This window comes from Gymnodraco acuticeps, unplaced genomic scaffold (genome assembly GCF_902827175.1).
Source record: "Gymnodraco acuticeps unplaced genomic scaffold, fGymAcu1.1, whole genome shotgun sequence".
In the NCBI taxonomy this organism is placed as follows: Eukaryota; Metazoa; Chordata; class Actinopteri; order Perciformes; family Bathydraconidae; genus Gymnodraco; species Gymnodraco acuticeps.
In genome coordinates, this window is record NW_022990021.1 from 1,153,006 (window position 1) to 1,176,174 (window position 23,169).

Below are 23,169 nucleotides of genomic sequence, written 5' to 3' on the forward strand. Positions count from 1 at the left end.
TGAAACTGAAGAAATACTCCATTTGACTTTTTCGCAAGCCGTTTAGGAATTTACAGCAAGAGTAAATAATTCCAAATGGTTAATAGAGTAGCCTTAGTACTTTTAAGTTTGACTTGTAGAATCCACTGCTGCTTAGCTTTAGTGATTTTTAAGAACTATTAATGTAGGCTAATTTACCAATATCTAACATGCACTTTTCTAACACCAAAAGAAGGCAAACGGATGTTTAAACATGAAAGCAAGAGCCCAGGGCCAGAGTTTCAGTACAGCACTTTATTTATGATACAATGGGTTGATGGGTTTATTCCTTAACATGGGGGAGGGAAACTGCAAGTCAGTGAGGACTGGGTGAAAATACATCGGCTCTCCAGCCTTTTGCTCATTCCACCGTGCTTCTTAAAGACATCTCTGGTTCACAGGCAAACCTGGAAATGTACTGGATCCAGTAACATGGAATGATATTACATGATCAAACTTAAACATTTCAAGCTCATGAGGTTTTTACAAGACACTGAATTGTGAACAACAGTTGGTGTCAGAAAATCAAGTTATTGCTAAGATGTCCTCTTGAGTTTCCCATACTTGTTAATAGTGGCTTTAAACACAGGATACATTTTTTTTTTTTGTAGTCCTGCTTAATAGTGGCTCTTCAAACCCTGAGGTGAGCATCTTTGAACGCAGCACTCCACTCAATTCCAGTCATTGTTACACCATGCACAGAAAGTCAAGGGACTGTGGGGATGGCGCTGAGTTTACACACAGAGCATACATACAGTGAACAGTGTAACAAGGAGTAAATTAGTGACCTACAGTGAACCACAGGCTTTGATATTCCACCACACAGTAGCAGCAGGTTTCTATACTGTAAAACAACCATAACACATGTACACACAAAGCAAGCAAGAACAAGGAGTACATTAATGTTTTCATTTGGGGGCATGATCAGTGGGAGACTGCAGCCTCTTCAGTCAACTATGGTGGTAAACAGGGATGCAAGACAGAGTGACATGACCTATTTCACATTCCTTTTCTTATTTGTCCTTTTTCCAGAAATATAAGCTGATAATTACTTGAGGGCCAGTAAAATCAATACGGATAAAATTCAAAGTCTACCGCCCTGATGTTTAAATCTGACAGGTAGAGAGAGCAATGGTACATGTTTTGTACAATAAAACATGTATATACACTCACACACAAATATATATATTTACATACATATATACACAGTAACAGCATAAACATAGACTTTAGGTAAGTGCTAGGGTTTTGAGAGTGGCTTCTTCACAGCCGTGCTATAGGGTTAAGATAATACTGGTAAAGGAAGAATACACACATTCTTTGTACAGCATGGAGGAGATATCCATGGCTCGATGAGCCTTCTTGGTTTCTTGTTTTTTTTTTCTTCTTTAGGACACTTGTCATTGGACAAGAGGTGTTATAATCGCTATGTACAGGACCTCTCAATGTAGGGAGAGGTGTAGTGCAAGTCTCTCTGACTGTCAGTCACTCAGGATGTGCACAAAAGACATGGGGAACACACCCTTTCTGTCCGGCTCCCCTTCAATGTGCCCGATCTGGAAGAGTTTAGAAAACATATGAGAACAAAGTTCTGTGTTATTGTGCCCTTAAGATAGCTCAAGGACAAAGAAGTATTATATATAAGAAAAATGTGGATAGTATTGAAGCTTGACTTACCCACCACTCCTGGTCCTCCTCTCCTGTTACTATAATCACCTCTCCTTCAGCAAATGTCAGTTCGTCATCATTGTCAGCTTGGCAGTCATAGATCGTCTTCACCCGGCGGGATTTGCTTTTCCCCTAGACATACAAAAACAAAACGGTGACAAAACATTCTCTATTTTTACGAGGGAGTAGTGTAAGTACCATGTTGGGCCGCTCAGAATAAGAATGTATATTTAAAATAGTTGTTTCTCGTGTATTGTGAGAGCGAAAAAGCGAAAATATAACATAATGTGTGCAGTGGTTAGAGACTGTGGTTAGAGACTGTCGCTAGAAACCAGAGTGACCAAGCATTTAAAACAGAAGATGGTGATCCAAACTGAATGTTAAACAGCTGATAAGCATTGTTAAAGTAACAAGTAGCATAATGAATCTCATGTATTACATCTATAGATGATCCTGATTAACTGGTCAAGATTTAAGCCAATATAAGATTACCTGAAATATGTCAGTATCAGCATAAATGTTGGCCAATAAGAAACAAAAGGTTATGTGGAAAAAAGAATACTGGCAGTTTTTATTTAAAAAAAATCATATATAGTATTGATCAGGCTCTAATCTTTATCTAAAAAGAGCATTATGCTTCTGAAAACATGTTTTAACACACTGAAAAGCACATGTATTGACTTTAAAACTCAGCATGGTCTTCTTACCGTGTTGATCTTCCTGGGGAGGGGCACGGGTGTCTCTGCGGTCCCTGTGGGGGTCCCGTTGGTGTTTTCAGCAGCTGGTTGGGGGGGCGTCCCAACAGGTGCTTGCTGATTAGGGGACGGTGAGTCTTGAGGCAGGGGCTGGGGCTGGGACTGGGGTTGAGGGGGAGGTGGAGGTTGTGTTTGAGGCCTCTGCAGAGTGTCTCCGTGCGGCTGCCTGGGGGTGGGCTCGGCGGTCCCGGGTTTGGGGGGGATGTCGGAGAGCTGCGGCTTCGGAGGCAGGTCTTTGAGCTGGGGTTTGGGGGGGAGGTCTCCCAGCTGAGGTTTAGGAGGGAGGTCTGAGAGCTGAGGCTTGGGAGGAAGTTCTCCGGGTTTAGGAGGAAGTTCAGACGGCTGGGGTTTGGGGGGCAGGTCTGCCAGCTGAGGCCGGTCCGCCAGAGGAGCCTTCTGGGGGGGGTCGGCTGCCGGGGGGGACTTCTGGAAGACCTCTGGAGGGAGGCTGGGCTTATCCATCGACGGGTGGTGGATGGTGTCAATCTTCCGCAATGCCACTGGAGAGAGAAGTGTGTGAATAACTTTGCCATTTAACAGCTTGTATCAAAATAAAGCTGGACAAAGGCGTACCTTTCTGAGGTAGTTTGGGAAGAACCCTTGGACCAAGTGTAGACTTTGTGTTGAGCGAAGTAGTGCTGGGAAAAGATTTATCACGTGAAGTTTAATGAAAAAGATTATGTAAGAAAACGCTTGAACCTTATCTGCTGGGATACACATTTTCTTAGCGAGTTATGATAAAATGATTCACATTCCATCGTCTTTTTTTGTTTGTTACCTTTGCTGCTGAGGAATTCCTTCAAACTTGTTAGAGACCGGAGACATCTTGCTGACAGGAGGAGGGGTGGAGTCGCTTCCTAAAACATTGACATCGATGACGACACAGATTACTCAACAACATAGCAGAGCATTAACCCAGAGATTAATACAAAATTAATGGTGAAATAATAATAATAATAATAATAAACATGCTGTGATGGTTAAAACAAAAATAATAGTGAGGGAGGTGTCATCTGGCTGAGCTTTCCATGAGTTATTTGGGGGTTGTGCAATAAAGTGTCATCATTTAATTGGTGGTTGGGTAAGGGTGACACAGAATGCACAAAACACCAGAGGGAAAATGATAACAATGGAAAAACAGTCAAAATACCCCCAGTATACCCATAAGGGACAGATGATTGCAGGTAAGATGACTGCGGTTATGTCTCCAAGTGGTAGTTAAAACATAACTCTTCTGTGTTAAATATGATATATTTTGTGCAGTTTAAAAGTATGCTACTTGTTATCTCAGATCAACTAGTGGATTTAAAAAAACTTAGAAATGGGTACTTAAAGATGGTAAAATGCCTCATCCTACCTGATGGAGCACTCACAGATGCATTAAAGTTACAGTTAGTAAATGGTGTCAACATCCATATTTTGACCTGGATGACGTGTATCATCCAAGGTATTTGAACCCAAAACGAAAGTGAGAGGATTTGCTGCTTTTATTTTATGTTTATAATAAACTGAATCACTTTCTAAAAGTGTCAACAAATTGGGATTGTTTTTAGACCTTAACCCGGTTATCAAAAAATACAAGATTTATCCAAAATAGAGGAAAAATATGAGTTGCATCTATGAATATCCACATAATGAGCCATTCAAAATACTTTTAAATTGCACAAAGACACATACAAAGGCATCAGCTAGTCTGTATGACTCTCAATGAAAACCCTCAAACCCCTGAGAAAAGTATTTATTTGAATTTAAGTGCAGAACTTTTAGAATAACCCTGCAACATTCTGAACTTTGATAAGATCTGTTGCTGGAGCAAAACCAGCCTACTGTCAGGACGCGTGCTTGTGTCTCACCCCCAGTCAAGCCCCCTTTACTGTGTGGACTGTGAGAGAGCGGGCTGGGTGGGTCAGACAGGGTGCGTTTGTGTCCAGGAGGTGGGGGCGGAGGTCTCTTCTTGGACAGGGTGGAGCTGGCTCCTGGTGTGAGTGTAGAGGGAGGGCCAGATGGGGGAGGAGCTGGAGGAGCGATACATAAAACACATGAGGTGACGAGACTCCCCAAAAAAGTCATTCTGACAACCCCCTAACCCCCCGAGAAGATAAAGGAGAGGAAAATGGAGCATGGAGGAGAGGAGGAGCGGAAAATATGGAGAAGAATTTAGTTTTTTACGAAACAATATGAGGAGACAACAAATAAAAAACAGATGGGAATATGGAAAAGGGAAACCATGATTAGGCACATTTCTTGTGGCTCTAATCGGTGAATTTGTTTATGAATACGTCTTTTTGTTTCCAATGGGACTCACTGTTCACTAATATAAAGAAAAGAAGGGTGGAAGCAGCTTATAGAGAGCTCAGCCAGAGAGGAATCAGCTGTGGTTAAGAGTTTACAGCTCAAGGATGGTGGGACATGATTTCCAGCATGATACAAAATTCACGTAGGCAAGAAGTGGAGACTAAGTTTGCCTACATGGTCCCATTGTTTGCTTAATAAAACACCACCACCCTGTGAATGTGAGCTGTAAAGCAGGAAACAACTGAGGGATAAGTGTATATAGGGGGCACACAGCCGAGTAAGGGGGAGAACATAAAACCAGGATATTCACTGATGTATGGTCGAGTGCCAGCCAGAGTGGCGTAGTGCGAATGAGAGCCAAGGAATGCCAAGTGTGGAGCTGAAAGAATAGAGAAACAAAAAAAGAGAAAGAAAAGAGAGCGAGATGAGGAGTGTGGGAGAGAATCTACAGTATGTCAGTCTTAAGAAGAGCTGCTCCCACACACTGTGAAATAACAAGATGAAATCTTATCAGTGGCAAGCAAAGAAAAAGAAAAGAAAAAGAAGAAAAATGGCGCGAAGCTGGCCCCAGGGGGGGGGGTCTTCAGCACCCAAGGGAGCGCTGCTATCTGGAGAATATCAAGAGTTAGTATGTTATTCTAAATGTATGTATATCATTCAGCCTTTATAATCACATTTTTGACCATATCAAACTTTAAGAAAATCAACTTATACTGTTGGTGCTTTAAAGTGAAATATTCTTTCTTAATCCTGATATCGTTTTGGATGATTAGTAGTGCCTTTTCAATTCTAAAGATCAAGAGGGGATGTTTGTTTTTTTCATGTCTTCTTATTACTTATCTTTTCCTGAGACATGCAGGTTTAACTTTTTAGCATTGTATCATGTCTGTTACTATCATGTTCATGTTTAAAGGTAGGGTAGGTAAGAATGGAGAAACCAGCTCGAGTGCGCTAGAATTTGAAAGTACGCAGCTGAAAGAAATCTGCCCCTTCCTTCAGACTTCCTCACAGAGCCCCTCCTCCAACACACACGAACGTGCACATGACCAATGAGGGCACGAGATAAGTTTGTGCACAGATGGAAGGCTGACAGGCAGGTAGGCCATCCAGCTTTTTTAGCCGGGCCGGCTAAAATGATTGGTCGTGCTTTTTACAGCGCCACGGCTTCCATAGATGAATTTTTTTTATGTAATTATTGTCAAAGCATTTAATGTATTCATTGCTATTGGGATGTTAAGAGCATTCCATGGAATATAACAAAAAGTGTTTCTGAAGTGAATTACCTACCCCACCTTTAAGTGTTTTCATTTGAAATCTAGTCAGCTAAAAACAGTTACAGTGGAGACGGAGTTAGGATTAAGCTAAGGATAGTCCAAATCTGCCAGCGACAGTCCTCACTTTAGCCAACAAAAGCAACTGTTGTCATCTAGAAATTAAACTTATGTTTAAAAGAAAGGCCAATTGAGGGCTTTCCAAAAGACTCAACTGGAATCAAGTGATAATTCACACCCTTTGCTTTAAGAAAAATAAGATTTAAAGCCTCAAAGGATTAAAAATGCCTTGTTAAGATGTTTTGCATGTTGTGCAATGTTTTCATAGTAACACTGTTAGTGTTTCAAACTACTCCACTGAGGGAGGAGTGTTATCTTTGATTGTAATACTGCAGAGCCAGCACGTCCACAGTGTAAGTGTGTATAATGTGTTGAGGATAATGATGAAGTGTGTACCTCTGGCCTGACTAACAGCTACCCCCTGCCCTCTCCTGCAGCCATGTTTTCTGATGGTTACTGTGTAAGCAATCTTAATGACACCTGCATTCCGCCCTCTGATTTGTGCGTTCAACAAATGACATTCCACTGCAGGGTGTGTGTATACACGTGGACTAACAAAGAAGACATTTTGGAGGGAAAGTAATTACGCAGCATTCCTCCGCACCTAATCCTGTCCTTGGTATAATCAAACATTAACAGAGCTAATGAAGTACAGTTCCAAAGACTAGCTTCCCTCTACTGATCAGACACAGTAAACAAAGCAGAAGCTATTTGCATAACAGGCTGACATTTGCAAAAGAGATATTAGCATTACATGACTTCATTGCCTGTCATGGTTATAATCTAAAGACTGATGTAGCTGTGGGTGTCGGAGCAGTCAGGTCTGACCTTTGCCCTGGTTCCTGGGGGGCAGCGGCGGCCCGTCGGCCACTGGGGAGGAGGTGAGATCGGTGGAGGCGCTGTACATCTGGTTGGTGAAGGCGCTGTAGGACAGGCGCTGCTGCTTGTCCCTCTGGCTGATGAAGCCCGGCAGGGACAGCTTGTCGTGGGGGGAGAGGCTGGAGGAGTGGCAGAAGCTCTGAGGCCTCGGGGAGCGGTCCTTCTTGATGGGACTGGGCTGCAAAGGGATACGAGACACAGTCTGGGAATAAGAGCTAATATCATAACCTGCAGATTTTTAAATGTAGGGAATCTCAACCCTTTGTAACTCAAAGGGCCTTGAGTTGATTTTGACCACCTTTTCCCAAATAAATAATAGAAAACACACACCATTTTTTTTAACTGGGCTGTTCATGTCTTATGAGACTCATCACTACAAATAAATATTCGCAACACATCCCGGAAGCTTGATATCTCTGGAGTTTCCATGGTGTTAGCGCCTCATTTAACAGGATTTCACCAAAATCAACACATTGCTTCCCGCTCAGCATAACTGCCTGCGATTGTGACTCAAAATGTAATGTATTAAACAGCGCAGGGTCTTCTCCCACATCACTTCTTATTTCAAGACATTTTGTGCCACTGCATAGGAGGGGGGGGGGGGGACATTTGCTAACTTAAGTTGGCCAAAAAGTACCATCACCTGATGATGGCATTACTGGCATGGTGATACTCAAACATATATAGGCATTCAAATTATGCATTTGAATATTTTGATATGCATATTAACATGCCTCGATATTTTGGCCAGTTTCTAATAGTTGCTATTCTTTGGTGTTTCCATCAAAATAAAGAAAGAAAAGGCTCTTTTAATAGAGTCCTGATAAAAAAGAACACAAAAGAACATAAATGGTCAGGAGTTGCCAAAATCAGGCTAATTTCTGCAGCTCTTTTAAAACCTTTAAGCTCTAGAGCAGCACTGCTCTGTGGTATCTGCACATCGGACTGACTCAATAGTTTCATTATTAGATTCATCAGCACTGTATAGAGGCGCGCTGAAAACCTGATTGAATTGAAGCTTGAAGGGAACTGAACTCTGATCGAACCTTATCATCGAGGTCGTCATCGCTCTCGTCCATCTCCTCCAGTCTGAGGCTCCACTCGTACTCCACATGGATGTGAGGGTTGAACTTCCCCTCTGCAGCCTGCACCAGCTGTCACACACATACACGTTCATCAGTTACATTTAAATAGAGACAATCCCAAACCCTATTAATGGAAAACATGATAAGGAAGTGGAACTAAAATTGTCTGCCACTATAAATACTCAATAAGTTAGACACAAAATAAACATTGAGTGGGAAAAGACAGGGTCATTTAAACACTTTCTTTATGGGCATGTTCAGCAGTACACAGCTTCCACAAAGTAACAATATCCCCCATGTGTTAAATGTACAAATACTTTAATAATATATTTATTTTTTACTGCATTCAAAATAGCTTTTTTTTTTGTCTGCATGGTCATAAAAGCGTTAATAATGAACATACATCAACCATTACTTCCACTCTGCTGTCCCTGTTGCCTGAGGCTGGAGACAGACCTCTGACTGCCATCTAGTGTTCTGAATTATCTCCCTGATAAAATGTTAAATCAACCACAAGCTCTATTCCACAACCAATGCTTTTTATTAGGCAGTGTGCTGGACTTCGAATCAGAGGATAGCAAGTTCAAACCCCACTGCAGTCAGCATGTCGTTGTGTCCCTGGGCAAGACACTTCACCCCAAATTGCTCCTGTGAGGATTGTCCACAGTATTGAGTATGTAAGTCGCTTTGGATAAAAGCGTCTAACAAATGACATGTAATGTAATGTATTATATGTGATTTTCTTTTAATTCCATGTTTTTTTTAGAGCGTTATAAACCTCTGTGATGTCCAAAATCACCGGCTGTACTTACTGCCTCCTCGCACTGAGTGTTCCTCAGTCGCCTGGCAACATCCAGCGCCGTCTCTCCGTTCTGATTGGCTGAAGGGGAAGAGAGAGGGATGATCAACAGTTAGGAGTGTGGCGTACACAGGACTTTAAGGAGAGGATGAACCTGGACTTGTGACTCACTGATATCAGTCGCTGGCTTGCCCCTCAGGAGTAACTTGAGGCACTCGGGCTTCTCGTACATGCTGCAGTAATGCAGGGCGGTGTTGCCCCACTCCGTCTGCTTATCCACGTTACCACTGGGAGAAAAACACACACAAAGTCAGGACACAGGTTACAAGCTCTAGGGTGATTTCCAGAATCCTGCAGCTAAAGGTTAATGTGGAATAACCCAGGATTTGGGGATTTTGCACAAGAGAAAACAGGATATTTTTAACTGTCTTTTCCTTTAGTAGTTTAGAATGAGCTTTTAAAATCCCTCATAAAAACATTTGATTAAACAATGCTAGGCAAATTCACTCTTTCTTGTTACAGTAGGCAAATAATCTCTCTTAAAAGGGATTATATTATATTATATATTCTCTTAATAACTGGACTTAAACTCCCACTGTACATTTTACATTCATGTTCTATTTAATATTAAATAATCCATTCTTGCACAATAATATCCTGCATTATATTTGTTACTGGAAATTTGTATTTCCACATGTATATTTTCCACATGTATATATATTTTTTATTAATTTCTATTTCATCTTTTAACTTTTTAATGCTATTTTATTTCTATTTCTGAAATATTTTGGACTGTTTATTTCTGTGTCTTAATTTCTCTTATGTAAATTGCCTTTTTTTTTGCTGCTGCAACGCAAATATTTCCCAAATGGGATCAATAAAGTACCTATCTATCCATCTATCTCTATCCATCTATCTTTCTATCTATATATCTATACATATATCTATCTATCTATCTATCTATCTATCCATCTATCTATCTATCCATCTATCTTTCTATCTATATATCTATACATCTATCTATATATCTATCTATCTCTCTATCTATCCATCTATCCATCTATCTATCTATCTATCCATCTATCTACCTATCTATCTCTCGATCTATCCATCTATCTCTATCCATCTATCTTTCTATCTATATATCTATACATCTACCTATATATCTATCTATCTATCCATCTATCCATCTATCTATCTATCTATCCATCCATCCATCCATCCATCTATCTATCTATCTATCTATCTATCTATCTATCTATCTATCTATCTATCTATCTATCTATCTATCTATCATATATCTTAAATAACAAGAGATATATCTTAAATAATGAGGTCTAAGCATGACACCGTATGAGCGCTGCTATTAATTTGTGAGAGGGTTCCACGTCTTGTGTGTGCACTCGGAGCAGTGGTGGGTAAACAATTGAAAAGAGAAGGGAATAAATTAAAGGCAGCGAACAAGTGCTTGACCCATTTCTTTTTGCCTTGTGGGAATATGAGCTGCAGCGCTAAGCTCTCCTCTGCACGTCCACTGCTTTCTTACAGAGCGAAGCCGAGAACAAGAAAGACTCACGCAGAGCATATTTGATACTGCGTGTTTGCACAAAACTGTGGTTTATTTCATTTTATCTCTAAAGCGTTGATGTGTTAATAGATATTTTTGACAGCTTTGTAATCGGCATGAATCGCCCAAAGAAATGCACGTGATGAGGCAATTATATTCTGGCTTTTTTGGGTGAAAAGGATTGTGAAAAATGTACCTGTTCTGCACAAGGAAGTCCACCAAGTGCAGGGAGGTCTGGTCAGCAGTCCGTACAGAGTAGTGCAGTGCTGTCTCTCCGGATTCCTGCAGGGGGCCACCAAACACAGCACAGACACCATGAGACAATCTTGTGCAGCATCCATTCTGTATTCTCTCCCTCTCTGCGTCTATTTCAGCATTTAAACAAGCTGCAGTAAACAAAATGGCTCCTAAAAATAATATTTCAGCAGGCAAGGCTTAGAGTTTAACATGTTGCCATTGTCTTGCAATAATAACATCTTCCTCTCAAACTAGATCAAGATGTCAGTTCATTAAATGCAGCTTTAAAGATGGAGATAAAGGATTAAATATAGTGGAGTAAGGGATATATGTGCTGTATATAATAGGGAAGAGTAAGGGCAGTGTGTCCCTGTATGTGTCTGGTTATGCGGGGGAGTGGGATGTCACCGTGCTGTCAGCCATTCAGAGGTACTGACAACAGCAGATCAGATATCAGTGAGTCAGACTTAATAGCGCAGACAGCAGCAGCAGCAGCAGCTCTCTCTGTCTTCAAACCTCGTTAATTCTGCTGCTGCATTGCACACTTCATTTTTCATGAAGAGAACTACCATGTCTGTGTTATAAAACCTTGACCCATTTATGTCAGCTTAAGTCTGATCATCTGTGTTGTTTACGCTACGGCATTCTCACCATCCACCTCTTGTTATTCAAATGTCATATATGCCTTATCCAGCGGTGCAAATACACAAAGAGGCTGAACCACAGAATGAAAAACTTGAATCACGCAGGTGTCGTCATCGGATTAAAAATGAACTCAAAATGAGTTGATGCCCTACAATGTGATGAAGGTTGCTGGATATCACCACCTGCTGGTGAAGATATCAGGATGACTTTAAATGATCCAGCTGTTGATGATACAACCTTTAATTTACCCGCCAAATAATTCACCAATGGGTAGAAATGTGTCAATGTTCTCTGTCCCGCTGGCAGGAGGATGATCCACTGCAGTGTAGAGATCTGAGAGGGACACTTCTGGGGTTTGTAGTCCAGTATCAGATCATGGTGTGTGATTAAAAGGATATACTGTAGCTATGGGAGGAGGTTGATATGTAGCCAATATTCCAGGCAACATACCAACCAAGAATGTCAACTATTTAAAGGTCATACAGTGGAAGAAAGTAACAACATGACCCCAAGACAATGTAGTCAAACTGCTTGTTTTGGCAGGAGTGTGAATCCTACAAATATGAATATCCAAGATATCTAAGACAATCATGGGAATATCCACATGTGAAAAGCTGGAATTGTTTGCCAACTAGTTGCCATGAGCAACAGACCTTCCTCTCAACAGTTTTCATTGCTGAATCTGTCCACCATAGGTTTAAATGTTGTGGTTCACTTTTACCACTCTCATGTCTTTCAATGTGGCCGCAGAAGGCAGCTGTTTCAAGATAAAAAGCTTGTAAAACCAATGCTCACTACCTGTTCAGCACAAAACAGCAGAGGCACAGTTTGCGACTAGCTGGTGGACATAGTGGAAAATGTAGAAGCTACGGAGGCAAAAACGGTCGTTTGCAAGATGGTAGAGACCAAACACGGAGCTAAAAGAGAGTGAATATTGGACTTATATTTGCAAGGTGGACGAAAACAGTGGTTTTAAATAAGGAGTAGAGGCAAATATCCTGATGAACAGAACACTCAGTAAGAAAGTTTAATGATCTGCATGACTAAATGTTCTTTCTTGTTCTAGGTTAATACCCATGAACTAAAAGGACTTACCGCTCCGACCTCGGGCAGCGGCTCCATCAGCTCCACCCCCTCTGCGTAGACCTGGATGAGGGACAGCAGATCCCTGGACTGAACCGCCTCAAACAGGTCGATCATTTTAGCGGACACAGATGTGCACGTCTTCCTCGCATACTTGTGGTCCACATATTTAGCGTAGATGAACTCCTTCCTCACCGTCCTGTGGTGGAAAAGAGGAATTCAGTCAGATGTGATCATATGTATTAAAAAAAAAATCTAGTTTTCAAGCAGCTTTTTGCTTAGATAGTACTCACATGTCACTGGATGGAGTGGGCTTTGGTGAGGGGGTAGTGAGGTTCCCCTCCATGATCTCATTGAAACTACTGTTGCCTACATTCTTGGCCAACTAGGGGAAAGAAAAACAGGATTAGGTCACAATAGAACAGAAGTATTCACATGTTCTCAGACACACAAGTTCACATTGGTGCTCAAAGAACCAAAATCCGTTCCACTAATCTTTCATAATTTTGAATATTTAACTCCAGATGAAAATAGTTCAGGGTGTGGACCGCCGCCTCGAAAAAAAGAGCTATTTATTCACTCGGTAGACTCTCTGACTCACCAAGAGTTCTGAGGTTCCTAGCTTATCCAGCTCCATGGACTGGATGCGGGAGATGTGGACCCCCATCTCTCGGTGGATGCCAGAACACTCGATGCAAGTCAGGATCCCCAGGTTGGTGGAAAGCCATTTAGGATCTTTAAAACACAGAAAATATGAGAGATTAGTGTTAATGCTCTCCATAATCTACAGTATGTGGTTCCAGTGTGATCACAAGTGGATGAACATAAGTATATTCAAAGTTGGATTTATGCCTTCGATTGTGCAGAATAGGAAATGAGATGAAAAGCTCCAAAGCAGACATGTCATCCCTATCTGTATTCCCAAGTAAATGCCCCAGAAATGTTTTTTAAGAATAAACAAGCGAGTGTTTTCCCAGCACAACATCAGTCCTGCGATTTACTGACGAATCCTTTCATGTGCCTGCACTGTATTCTTGTTCTTTGAGGCTGCTGTCAGGACAGAAATTGGTTTCTCAGCGTCTCTACATTTGATTTATTCCTGTATGATTGCAGAACTTGGGAGAGTTGACAGAAGCTATTACCCCTTTTTGACTTAGGAGGGTTAACACCAAAACCACTGACACCCAGGCTTACAGATAACAACCTTTACATGTTCTGCTGTAGAACTTCGACGAAGAGACGTTACCCTTTCTGAATATGCTCAGTTTCCTGTTATAATAGAATAAAAGACAATACACCCAAAATAAACGAGGCCTAGAAATGCAAAGTAACCAGCGACTTTATCTCATTTTGCCACTCCCAGTAATTGGAGAAGTATACAAATCTCACACCAGATAAGCATTTAAACAAACAGGACAGGGCATTTATGTTCCGCTGCGGCCACATTTTGTTATCCTGTCATAGTGAATAAGAGTAACACCCACACACTCTAAACTCCAAACCAAAATGTGCTATAAGACAACATTTCAAATACAATCATATCTTTGTCAGCTCAAAAACGGCTTGCACCTATATTAGATACTTTAATGAAATCCTGTGGCATGAAAACACATCATTTTAGCTAATGAGACATGCATGTTTTTAGACCTGAATTTAGCTTGTTAAATAAATGACCATTGACTACCTTTATTGTTTTTTATCAATAACTGACTTTCAGACCACTAGAGGACTGTGATAGGCACAAACAGTGGCTCATTGTGTCGAGCAAACGGCTCGAGCACGCTGTGATGTAGCACCCTCTAAACCGCTGCTATTGACCAGCGTCACTGCCTGATGTTCTGATGCATCTGGGAGATTTAAGCAGGCTTTAAAAACGCCGAGCTCAGCTGTGTTGGTTGTGATGCTGTGAGGCCGGGTATCGTGTTCTTTGTGGATCTGACAAATGAACACCAGGCAGGAAACGTCAGAGGCATCCCAAATACCGATGAGTCATCCTCAGAAACACAGGCAGAAGGCACACACACACACACACACACACACACACACACACACACACACACACACACACACACACACACACACACACACACACACACACACACACACACACACACACACACACACACACACACACACACACACACACACACACACACACACACACACACACACACACACACACACACACACACACACACACACACACACACACACACACACACACACACACACACACACACACACACACACACACACACACACACACACACACACACACACACACACACACACACACACACACACACACACACACACACACACACACACACACACACACACACACACACACACACATTTCCCAACGTAACAAACAGATGCGAGCTGGTGATGGGTCAGAGTGCACGGTCGCCATGATGAGCTGATACACGGTGACCTCTATAGCTGATTAATGCTAAAGCGGCAAAGCTAGGTCTTATAGGGGCCGATCCTGGGAGAATATAGAATGAGATGGAGATGTACTCTATCTACTGAGAACAGAGCGAACAAAGATGTTGAATGTCATTCAAACGACCTTGTGGGCGTGATGTTAATTTTAGGCAGAGGAAAGGAAACCCTTTCAGAGCAAAAACAGGAATCAGACAGGAAGCAGAGCTTAAACCCACATCTGGAACATGCATTGTGTAGAGTACATGAAGGGACCCAGCAACAAGAATACAGACATGACAAGGTCTGTATTCCCCCCCTCCTCGCCGGAGCGTGTGTAACTTCTGTAACGATGAATTCTCAAAGCATGGACATCTCTAACTCTAAGAGCATACATTCGGACGCCTGCTGTGGGTTTTTGTTGAGAGAGGAGAGAAGCTAGAAAGCAGAGTGTGTGTGTGTGCGCGTGTGTGTGTCAGAGGGCCTGAATGTCTACACCACTCCTGAGTGCTGAGTCTTTGCTTCCTAATGTGGGGGAGGATGAGGATCAGGTTGTGTCCTGAATGCTAACAACGCTCGTGCACGCACACTTTGCTAAAGGCTGCAGGGGGATTTGTAGCTTGTTCAGTTTCCATCCAACTGAAGGACACTGAGTTCATGGCAGCCGTGACATTGCAAAATAAACCAAGGCTTTAAATAAAAAAACATTTGCACACATTGAAACAAAAAAAATGCTGAGGTGAAGGCGCTTCTCATGTAACAGGGATAGGGATGACTAAGCACAAAGCAGGGTGTGTGTGTGAATCCTCTCTGCCTCCGTACACACCTGCAGCTCCGCAGTCGCAGCACACTTCGTTGCCCGGCATGCGCAGCACGTCCTCTATGATGGCTTTAGTCAGATCCTCCAAACCGTCCTCGCCGCCGCTGCTCTGCTCGCCACGAAACGCCATGTTCAAGGCCTCCTCCTTACTGTTGGTCAGCACCGAGATCCAGCTGCACAGGGGAACACATTGTTTAGGCTTAGTTATTTCACGCAAACATAAAACACCACCAGATATAAAGTAATCAGAGGATTATTTAAGCAATTCACTTCATCGTTTGGTCTATAAAATGGCAGAATTATGACAAATGGCGATCACAATATCGTAAAACTCTAGAATCCCCTAAAATGTGTTGTTTTGTCGGACCAGCTGGCCAACACCTAAATACATTGTGATAACATGACATTAAACTGGAACATTTGGGATATATTTTACTTTTTTTAAGATTACCTCAAAATGAATAGGTATATGATTATTAGCCAATTTCATTCCTGACAATTGGCTTATAATTTATTTTCTAGAAAAGAAATGAATCATAGAAAATCGAAATTGAGGTTATGAAAGCTAACACGTTATCACTTATAGGACATAAATCAAATCCAAAGGACAAGTAATTTCCCCAATATGATAGATTCATAGACCGAAACTGCATTTAAGATGTGACATTATTACAATTACATGAATACATTTATTTTTCAGTTTAAATTGTCATTTTTTTTTTTTCTTGAGTTCACAGATCTACTCACTTCAAAGGTTGAACATACACATGCACCTATAATCATACACACTGTTAAAGAGAATCACAAACATAGGAACTGATGTAGCTGCCTTTCAAACACGGCTTACTGCAGCTCTGTACAACACACAATCTGCTTCTGCAGCATCCCCACTGAACTGGCCCACACACACACACACACACACACACACACACACACACACACACACACACACACACACACACACACACACACACACACACACACACACACACACACACACACACACACACACACACACACACACACACACACACACACACACACACACACACACACACACAGGACTACATGAGCTTCACATCAGCACTTCCTCTGTCATTGTCACTCAGCCCTTTCTTCAAAGGCCAGACAGCGAGTGGGCACATAAACCGAAGTGTTAGATTGTCTGTTTATATGTGTGAGAAACAAGATATTTAAATCCACAGCTGCGTAGGTGTACAGATGCTGCGCCAGAGTGTTTGTGTTTACTTATATGATGCATTATAATATGCTCCCAGCCTAATTGGGGGGGAGCGTGATTGCACAAAGCAGCAGCCCTATGGAATACTAAATATTTCATGGAAAATCCCCTGAAGGTGCTGCTGCTGCAGTTGGAAGTGCGTGACGGAAGCAGCAGTGAGGAGCAGCTGAATCCCAGAGGAACACAAGTACATGGAGGTCCAGGGTTTAACCACAGCAAGGCACCGTGCCACAATTCAAAGAGAGCTTCAAAACAGATTTTAGTCGAGTTCCGTATGATCGCCATAAGTTGCATTTTTTAAATAATTTAGTGTGTTTTCCTGTTTCAATTACTTTTTTGTATGTCCACAAATGTTATGTATATCAACAAACATAATACCATCCATCAATCTAAAATATTTCAATATAAGCCACATATTTCATTTAGCATTGCCCTTACTTAACATTTTATTTAGAAAAAGTGCACCCCCTGATTTACATTTTCTTTATTTATTTTAATTTTCAGAGCAAGCCTAGGGTTTACATTTTTAAAGAATTTAAGAATTGACTAGATTACTTATTTTGCTAACAAAGCTAGCTGTGTGGGTAGCTAACTACCATACCACCTTTTCATCAGCAAAAATCAGAAATATGTATCACTAATTGTTTTATATAACGTTGGTTAAATTCAAGAGGCAACCAGAACAAACACTTTTTGTTTACGTACAATATTTTTATTATATTTTATGCTAGCGTTTCTTAAAAAAAAAGAGTCTATGTGTAAATCAAAGTTGCTGTGGAATAATTTCATCATAAAAGTTTGCGTGTGTGTCTGCGTGGGAAACAGCAGTATGAGGTTACAGAGACCTGAAATACTGCAGACCACACATCCCACTGCTCTCCTCGCTGTGCCTCTGCCACCCACTCAACAGTCTCTCTTGTACTTCCTGTCTTTAAGAGAGCAGCCGCTAAACAACCCCTCCATTAATAAAAACTATTATCTTTGAGATCACAACACCAACTAATTTAGAAGCTTAGGGACAGATACAATTGAAAACCTTAAGAACATTTTTTTTTTCTTTGAGCAATATTACTCACATGACAAACTCTTGTTCATCCTCAGCTTGGAAATGATATGTCCGGTTATCTGTTGAATGAAGAAACAATGAGGTTAAGTAAGAGCATTTCTTATCTTGCATTTTATAATACGAGAAGCAACTGACAACGTAGAGTTATTCAAATTCACTTGTGTCCTAATTATTGGACAAGCCTCAAAAGTAGTCAGTTATTCCTCCATAGATTAGCTTGATATTTAAAAAGGCAGATATCCTACAAACGCCTCATACTGATGTATATAGCTAACATGGAACACATTTAAAACTTACGAGAAATGAGATCAAAGCACTTCCTGTCCTCGGTGCTCGGCTTGACCTGGCAGGTGAGGAGGTTCAGTTTGACCGGCTGCCTGTTGGACTGTGGAGCAAAGACAGGTTTAGGGTCACACAAAGCAGAAAGGAAATATGAAACCACATCTTATTACTATATTACACACACAGGGGTTTCAAAACAAAATAACTTAGTGAGGTTCCATTTTTTAGAATGGCAGAAAATCTCAATTTAAAGAGGGCAAAGACGATTTGCTTTATTATTCCTTCCAGTGGTAAAAACTCTGAATATATGAAATGTACAATTATTTAAAACAGAAAGTAGCAACAAATACTTATATGAGAAGCTGCAACCACCAAATGGATGGTATTTTTTTTATTATTTTCACTATACAATGAAAATTATTTAAAAAAGAGGCTAATCAAGAAAACTGATTAACATGATTTATCAATATAATTATCATTTCTTCTCTTCATTTATCTATTAATCAACACCATAGCTGTGTAATTTACATATTAACAAGTTACAAAATGGTGTCACACTGAAACAGGTTGACCCCAGGACGCCATTGAGAATCTGGAGCGTCATGGCTGGGCTGTGTACTGTAATAATGGACCCACTTGGCACATGTATACTGAGCATTGTCCCCTGCCAGTGACAGGCAGCACGTGCTAATGAAATGCTAACAGGCTGTGATGAGCCGTGGAGCTCGGCTGGCCTGCTGGCAACCGCCATGTCAACAAGAGTCACATAGAGTTCAGCTGCCACAAGTTCTGACACCAGAAATAAGAACTTAAAGAGACTCCAGTCTGAAAGAAAATGTGTTATAAGATCTTGTATATCTACCAAGAGTAACACAACGCGAGTGATTGTACAACAGAACAATAGGAAGCCTTTCATGTCATATGTGAGACAAACCACTTCCCCAGAGCTTGCAGCGAACACAAAGGATGTTATCATGGTTGAGGCAGCGGCTGTGGGAAAGTTGAAATCATGCTCACAAACTTAACACTATTAAAACAGAAAGTGACCAATGAAAAATGCAGAGGCTCACACACAGCAAGGGAGGTTCTGAATCTGAATACAGCACAGAGGATCTTCCTTAGGGCCTTCATATAGGTAAGGTTATTGAATAGTCCTTAACAAGGATATGGAGGTGAATTATGTCATATTTTGGATGAATTGAATATTTTGTCTATTGTTTGTGTGCATTTATTCATATAAACCACTTTTTTCCAAAGATAAAGCAAATATAAAAAGCTTTCTGTGTGTTTTTGGTCACCAATGATGTCCATCAAGTCATTTTAGTTTGAATGATGTTGATAGGCAGTGAGACTTGTGGTAGAGTGACATCACTACGCAATCATTGGACTTGTATTGGCTAGAGCTCCATTTCTAAGCGGTTGACCAATCACAACCGTGCCGGCCAGCTAACCAATCAGAGCAGACTGGGCTCTGGTTTCAGACACAGGGTGAAAAGAGGTTCTGCAGCACAGGCAGTATGAAAAAAAAGCACTTTTTAAACAATAAAGCACGTAAACATTTCACAAAAGAGGCACACCAAAAAAATTACCATAATAGGGTCCCTTTAACTTGTTGGTTTGGAGACATCAGGGAGATTCTTATCTGTCTTGATGCCTTAATATTTCTCATTGTTTTTTAAACAATTCTTCAGATTCTTTAATTTTAAACATGACAGCTTTAAAGTGACAGTTAGGGTAACACAGCCGAAATGCACACACTATACCTCGTTAATTCCAAAACCAATGAAACAGTTCCTGTTTTTTTCTTTAAGTCCACAATTGGATCTGTCTTTGCCTGATGAGACATCTGCCACTGCCACAATTAGCTAAACTTGGGGATTGTGCTAAGCTCCTCAGTCTTTATTTCAGACACAGTGGGAGGTTTTAAATCACAGCAAGTGTTACAGAGTTCATTCGGGTGTGATTTCAGTTTCTTGGGTTTCGCAGCGAAGCAGCCACTGCAGCTGCACGGAGACGAGCCCTCAGACGTGCCAGCATACAGTACGCTCTCACTGCTCTCAGATGAGTCACCCAGGCGCAGCAGGCAGAGGGGGGAGGGGCAGAGGGGTTGCCATGACAACCCATCTATGTCAATTCCACACTGCCAGCCTCCAGATTGAGAAAGCCCAACACTACCTCCCCGCATGATGTTCTCTCTTTGATCAGCAAAGTGTGTTTGTGTGTGATTGTGTGTGTGTGTGTGTGTGTGTGGTACTCACTGTGGCATGAGAGATGGTGAGCATGCCCCCCTTCACTGAGCACTGCCTCCTCTGCCAAACCTTCCTCAGTCTGTAAAAAAAGAGGGAGGGGGGGCTCATTAGGAAAGGACTTGTCATGTGTTTCTTATCTGCGTGGATAAGTTTTGAAATTCTACATTTGAATGCTAATGTCTACAAGCTAATGTTTTAAATGCTACTTCCTCTTACTGTCTTGATGTATTAGTGTCTGTATTAGCGGCTTACCCATCACTTTTCTTCAGCAGGTAGCCTTTCTTCTCACTGCCAAACTCCTTGTTCCCCTGCAGCTGGTGCATGCTGTAGCCACCCTGCTTACTCTGCGAGTCCTGTGCGAATCCACACAAAATGTGCAAACACGCAAGAAATAACAACGTTAAACACAAGTTATATGCAGAGTATCTGCTGAAAGACATGCAGCACAGACACAAACACACTATACTTAAACACCAAAACACAAGGTCTAATCTCAAACCAAAGGGCTAACAAGAAAATGACATCTATAAGGCATGCTCTGAAGCCTCTAAAAGGCCAAACCACTGAACAGACAAATGCCAGCATGCCCAACATGCACCAGAACTTACTCTTCTAGACTTGATTCCAGACAAGCAGAAGGCAGAAAGGGGGAGATAGAGGGGAGAGGTGTGAAAGATCCATCTCAGGTGTAAGGCGTTGAGTGTGAAAAAGTGTGCCGCCCACCCATGTACCATCAAATCCACAATATGCATGTTTTACTGTTGTGCCTACCGTGGGTGATATTAGCAAGAGAAGCTACAGGAAGTGAACATTAAATGTGAACATGCAGAGAATGAATGTGTGAATCTACCACAGCAGGTTATGTTTCTGAGTAAATCCGGGGTTGGCAGGGTTTTAATGATGATGTGTTAAGTCGGGCAGTGAGGGGCTCTCCACTGAGCAGCCAGTGAGGCACAACACTGGTCACCAGCAAAGCCGACCACACACTGGCTACCAGCATGGTACAGCACTGGGCACTCGCTCTGTGCTGCAGGAGACAAGCTCCAAACCGTGGTGGTGGAAAATGTGTCTAACAACAAATCCGTGTGGCACCTGGAGCAATATGGCTGTTTAAGTGAACCCCATTGCTGTGATTAGCCTTATATGTCTCGGTGTGGGCCTTGTTAAGATTTCCACCTACAACAAGTTTACATTTGGCCAGGTGTGTGTGTGTGTGTGTGTGTGTGTGTGTGTGTGTGTGTGTGTGTGTGTGTGTGTGTGTGTGTGTGTGTGTGTGTGAGCTGCCTACCTCCTTCTGGTCCAGCTGGAGGGAGGACTTGATCAGGTCACGAAGGGCAGTCAGCTGCTTCTTCTCCTCATCCTGAGTTTGTTTGATCTGAGGAAACAAGTTGAGGAACAGCGGAACAAAAAGATGACTAGCTGTATTTACAGGGGGATGTTTATTGTGCTGACAAAAGTGCCTCGTGTAAATACCAAGACTGAAATGAATTGATCTGCTACAAAATGAACTTCTCTTGCTTTATTTTGTGTATATGTGAAGTTTCCAGGTGAGTCATGACAGTTGCTGCAGATGTGCTACTTCCCCTTTCGTGAGAACTGCAGGAGCTTTGAAACGGCTGCTTCAGGAGAAAGCACAGCAGGACTTTGTATAAGAAATGTTGGAGAGCAGTCAGTGTAGGCTCATCCTTTCCAAACGTGTTTTATTATGTGTGTAAGATAGCCTTTTCTTTCCTGAAACCTACTGTAAAGCATATCAACAAGACTCTTTTATTTAGTCATTTTCTATAAGGGGTCATTATGCATACACCTTTATTGGATCTATAGAGATGCTACTTCATTTTTTGACCTTGGACACACAAAAAAGAAAACCACTTCAAGTACACTTTCTAGCTTAAGCAAAAATGAATCTGCTCAATAAGAGAGGCATTCAGGAACTAGCTAATAAGTGGACCTTAAGTTGAGTATATTTGACAACTTTATAGATGTAATCCTGTAAGAAAACAGTAATCAAGTGTGCAAAAGTATTTACATTATAGAGATCAGCTGCCAGCTTCTCAATATACTGCTTCAGTTTATCCGCTGTCTTCAAGCCATCTTGGAAGAAACTGGAGAATCAAAAGGTAAATGTGAATCTCACTGACATTAACATGCACTGAATACATTTGAGAGTCGGTCATTTATGGGAATTACTACTTTGCAAATGTCAGGTGTTGAGACTTTTGGCCACTATGAAGGTCACACAGAGAGAGGGGGGGGGGAGGGATTGGTGCAGTTTATGTTTAATGTATAGCTGGGCTTGTTCTCGCCTTTGGGTCTTGGCACAGAAATGGTGGCTGTGCGTGTCCACAGCAGATTTGCAGAGGTGCTTAGCACATCCTGAAATCCATCACGGATCTGTCGGCGCGACACACCTCGATGCGGCGCTGTAGCCACAAATCACAGCTAATGACCTCCATCCCTCCATCCCCCTGCCCGCCGCTCCTTTCCTCCGCTCATTACTTTCTCCGTCTCATCTCTCCTCTGCTTGTTTGCTTTTAATCTGAGCACTGAGGATCCCACTTGTGTCCTCCCACTCCATCCAGCACCCACGTCAAGTACAAGGATGTTTAGTAAAAGTGTTTATGCTTCAGGTATAGCTTTTGGCCGTGATAATATTCTACCCACCACCACTGTTGTAAAGGTTTGGGAAATATGGACCCTAATAAGAATAATGTTCATTAAGAAGA

At 41.7% G+C, this 23,169-nt stretch overlaps 1 protein-coding gene across 9 annotated transcripts in view; it reads right to left on the bottom strand.

The window, feature by feature from the left end:
• asap1b (ArfGAP with SH3 domain, ankyrin repeat and PH domain 1b) overlaps positions 1-23,169 on the bottom strand; it is a 61,850-nt gene that overhangs the window by 5,449 nt on the left and 33,232 nt on the right. The window contains exons 8-30 of one of the 9 annotated variants that reach the window (XM_034214005.1): positions 22,473-22,548; positions 21,732-21,818; positions 21,052-21,060; positions 20,696-20,796; positions 20,453-20,522; positions 18,210-18,297; positions 17,923-17,971; positions 15,613-15,779; positions 12,964-13,097; positions 12,656-12,747; positions 12,375-12,561; positions 10,594-10,679; positions 9,002-9,117; positions 8,844-8,911; positions 7,993-8,100; positions 6,896-7,124; positions 5,047-5,115; positions 4,295-4,456; positions 3,220-3,298; positions 3,015-3,079; positions 2,394-2,941; positions 1,696-1,818; positions 254-1,574 (exon numbers count right to left, since the gene is read on the bottom strand). In XM_034214005.1, the coding sequence (XP_034069896.1) occupies positions 1,500-1,574; positions 1,696-1,818; positions 2,394-2,941; positions 3,015-3,079; positions 3,220-3,298; positions 4,295-4,456; positions 5,047-5,115; positions 6,896-7,124; positions 7,993-8,100; positions 8,844-8,911; positions 9,002-9,117; positions 10,594-10,679; positions 12,375-12,561; positions 12,656-12,747; positions 12,964-13,097; positions 15,613-15,779; positions 17,923-17,971; positions 18,210-18,297; positions 20,453-20,522; positions 20,696-20,796; positions 21,052-21,060; positions 21,732-21,818; positions 22,473-22,548 (2,788 nt within the window). In that variant the 3' untranslated portion in view covers positions 254-1,499. Of the gene's footprint in view, positions 1-253; positions 1,575-1,695; positions 1,819-2,393; positions 2,942-3,014; positions 3,080-3,219; positions 3,299-4,294; positions 4,457-5,046; positions 5,116-6,895; positions 7,125-7,992; positions 8,101-8,843; positions 8,912-9,001; positions 9,118-10,593; positions 10,680-12,374; positions 12,562-12,655; positions 12,748-12,963; positions 13,098-15,612; positions 15,780-17,922; positions 17,972-18,209; positions 18,298-20,452; positions 20,523-20,695; positions 20,797-21,051; positions 21,061-21,731; positions 21,819-22,472; positions 22,549-23,169 lie in introns of those variants that run through there. The other 8 variants (XM_034213996.1, XM_034213998.1, XM_034213997.1 and 5 more) reach the window with 8 other exon arrangements.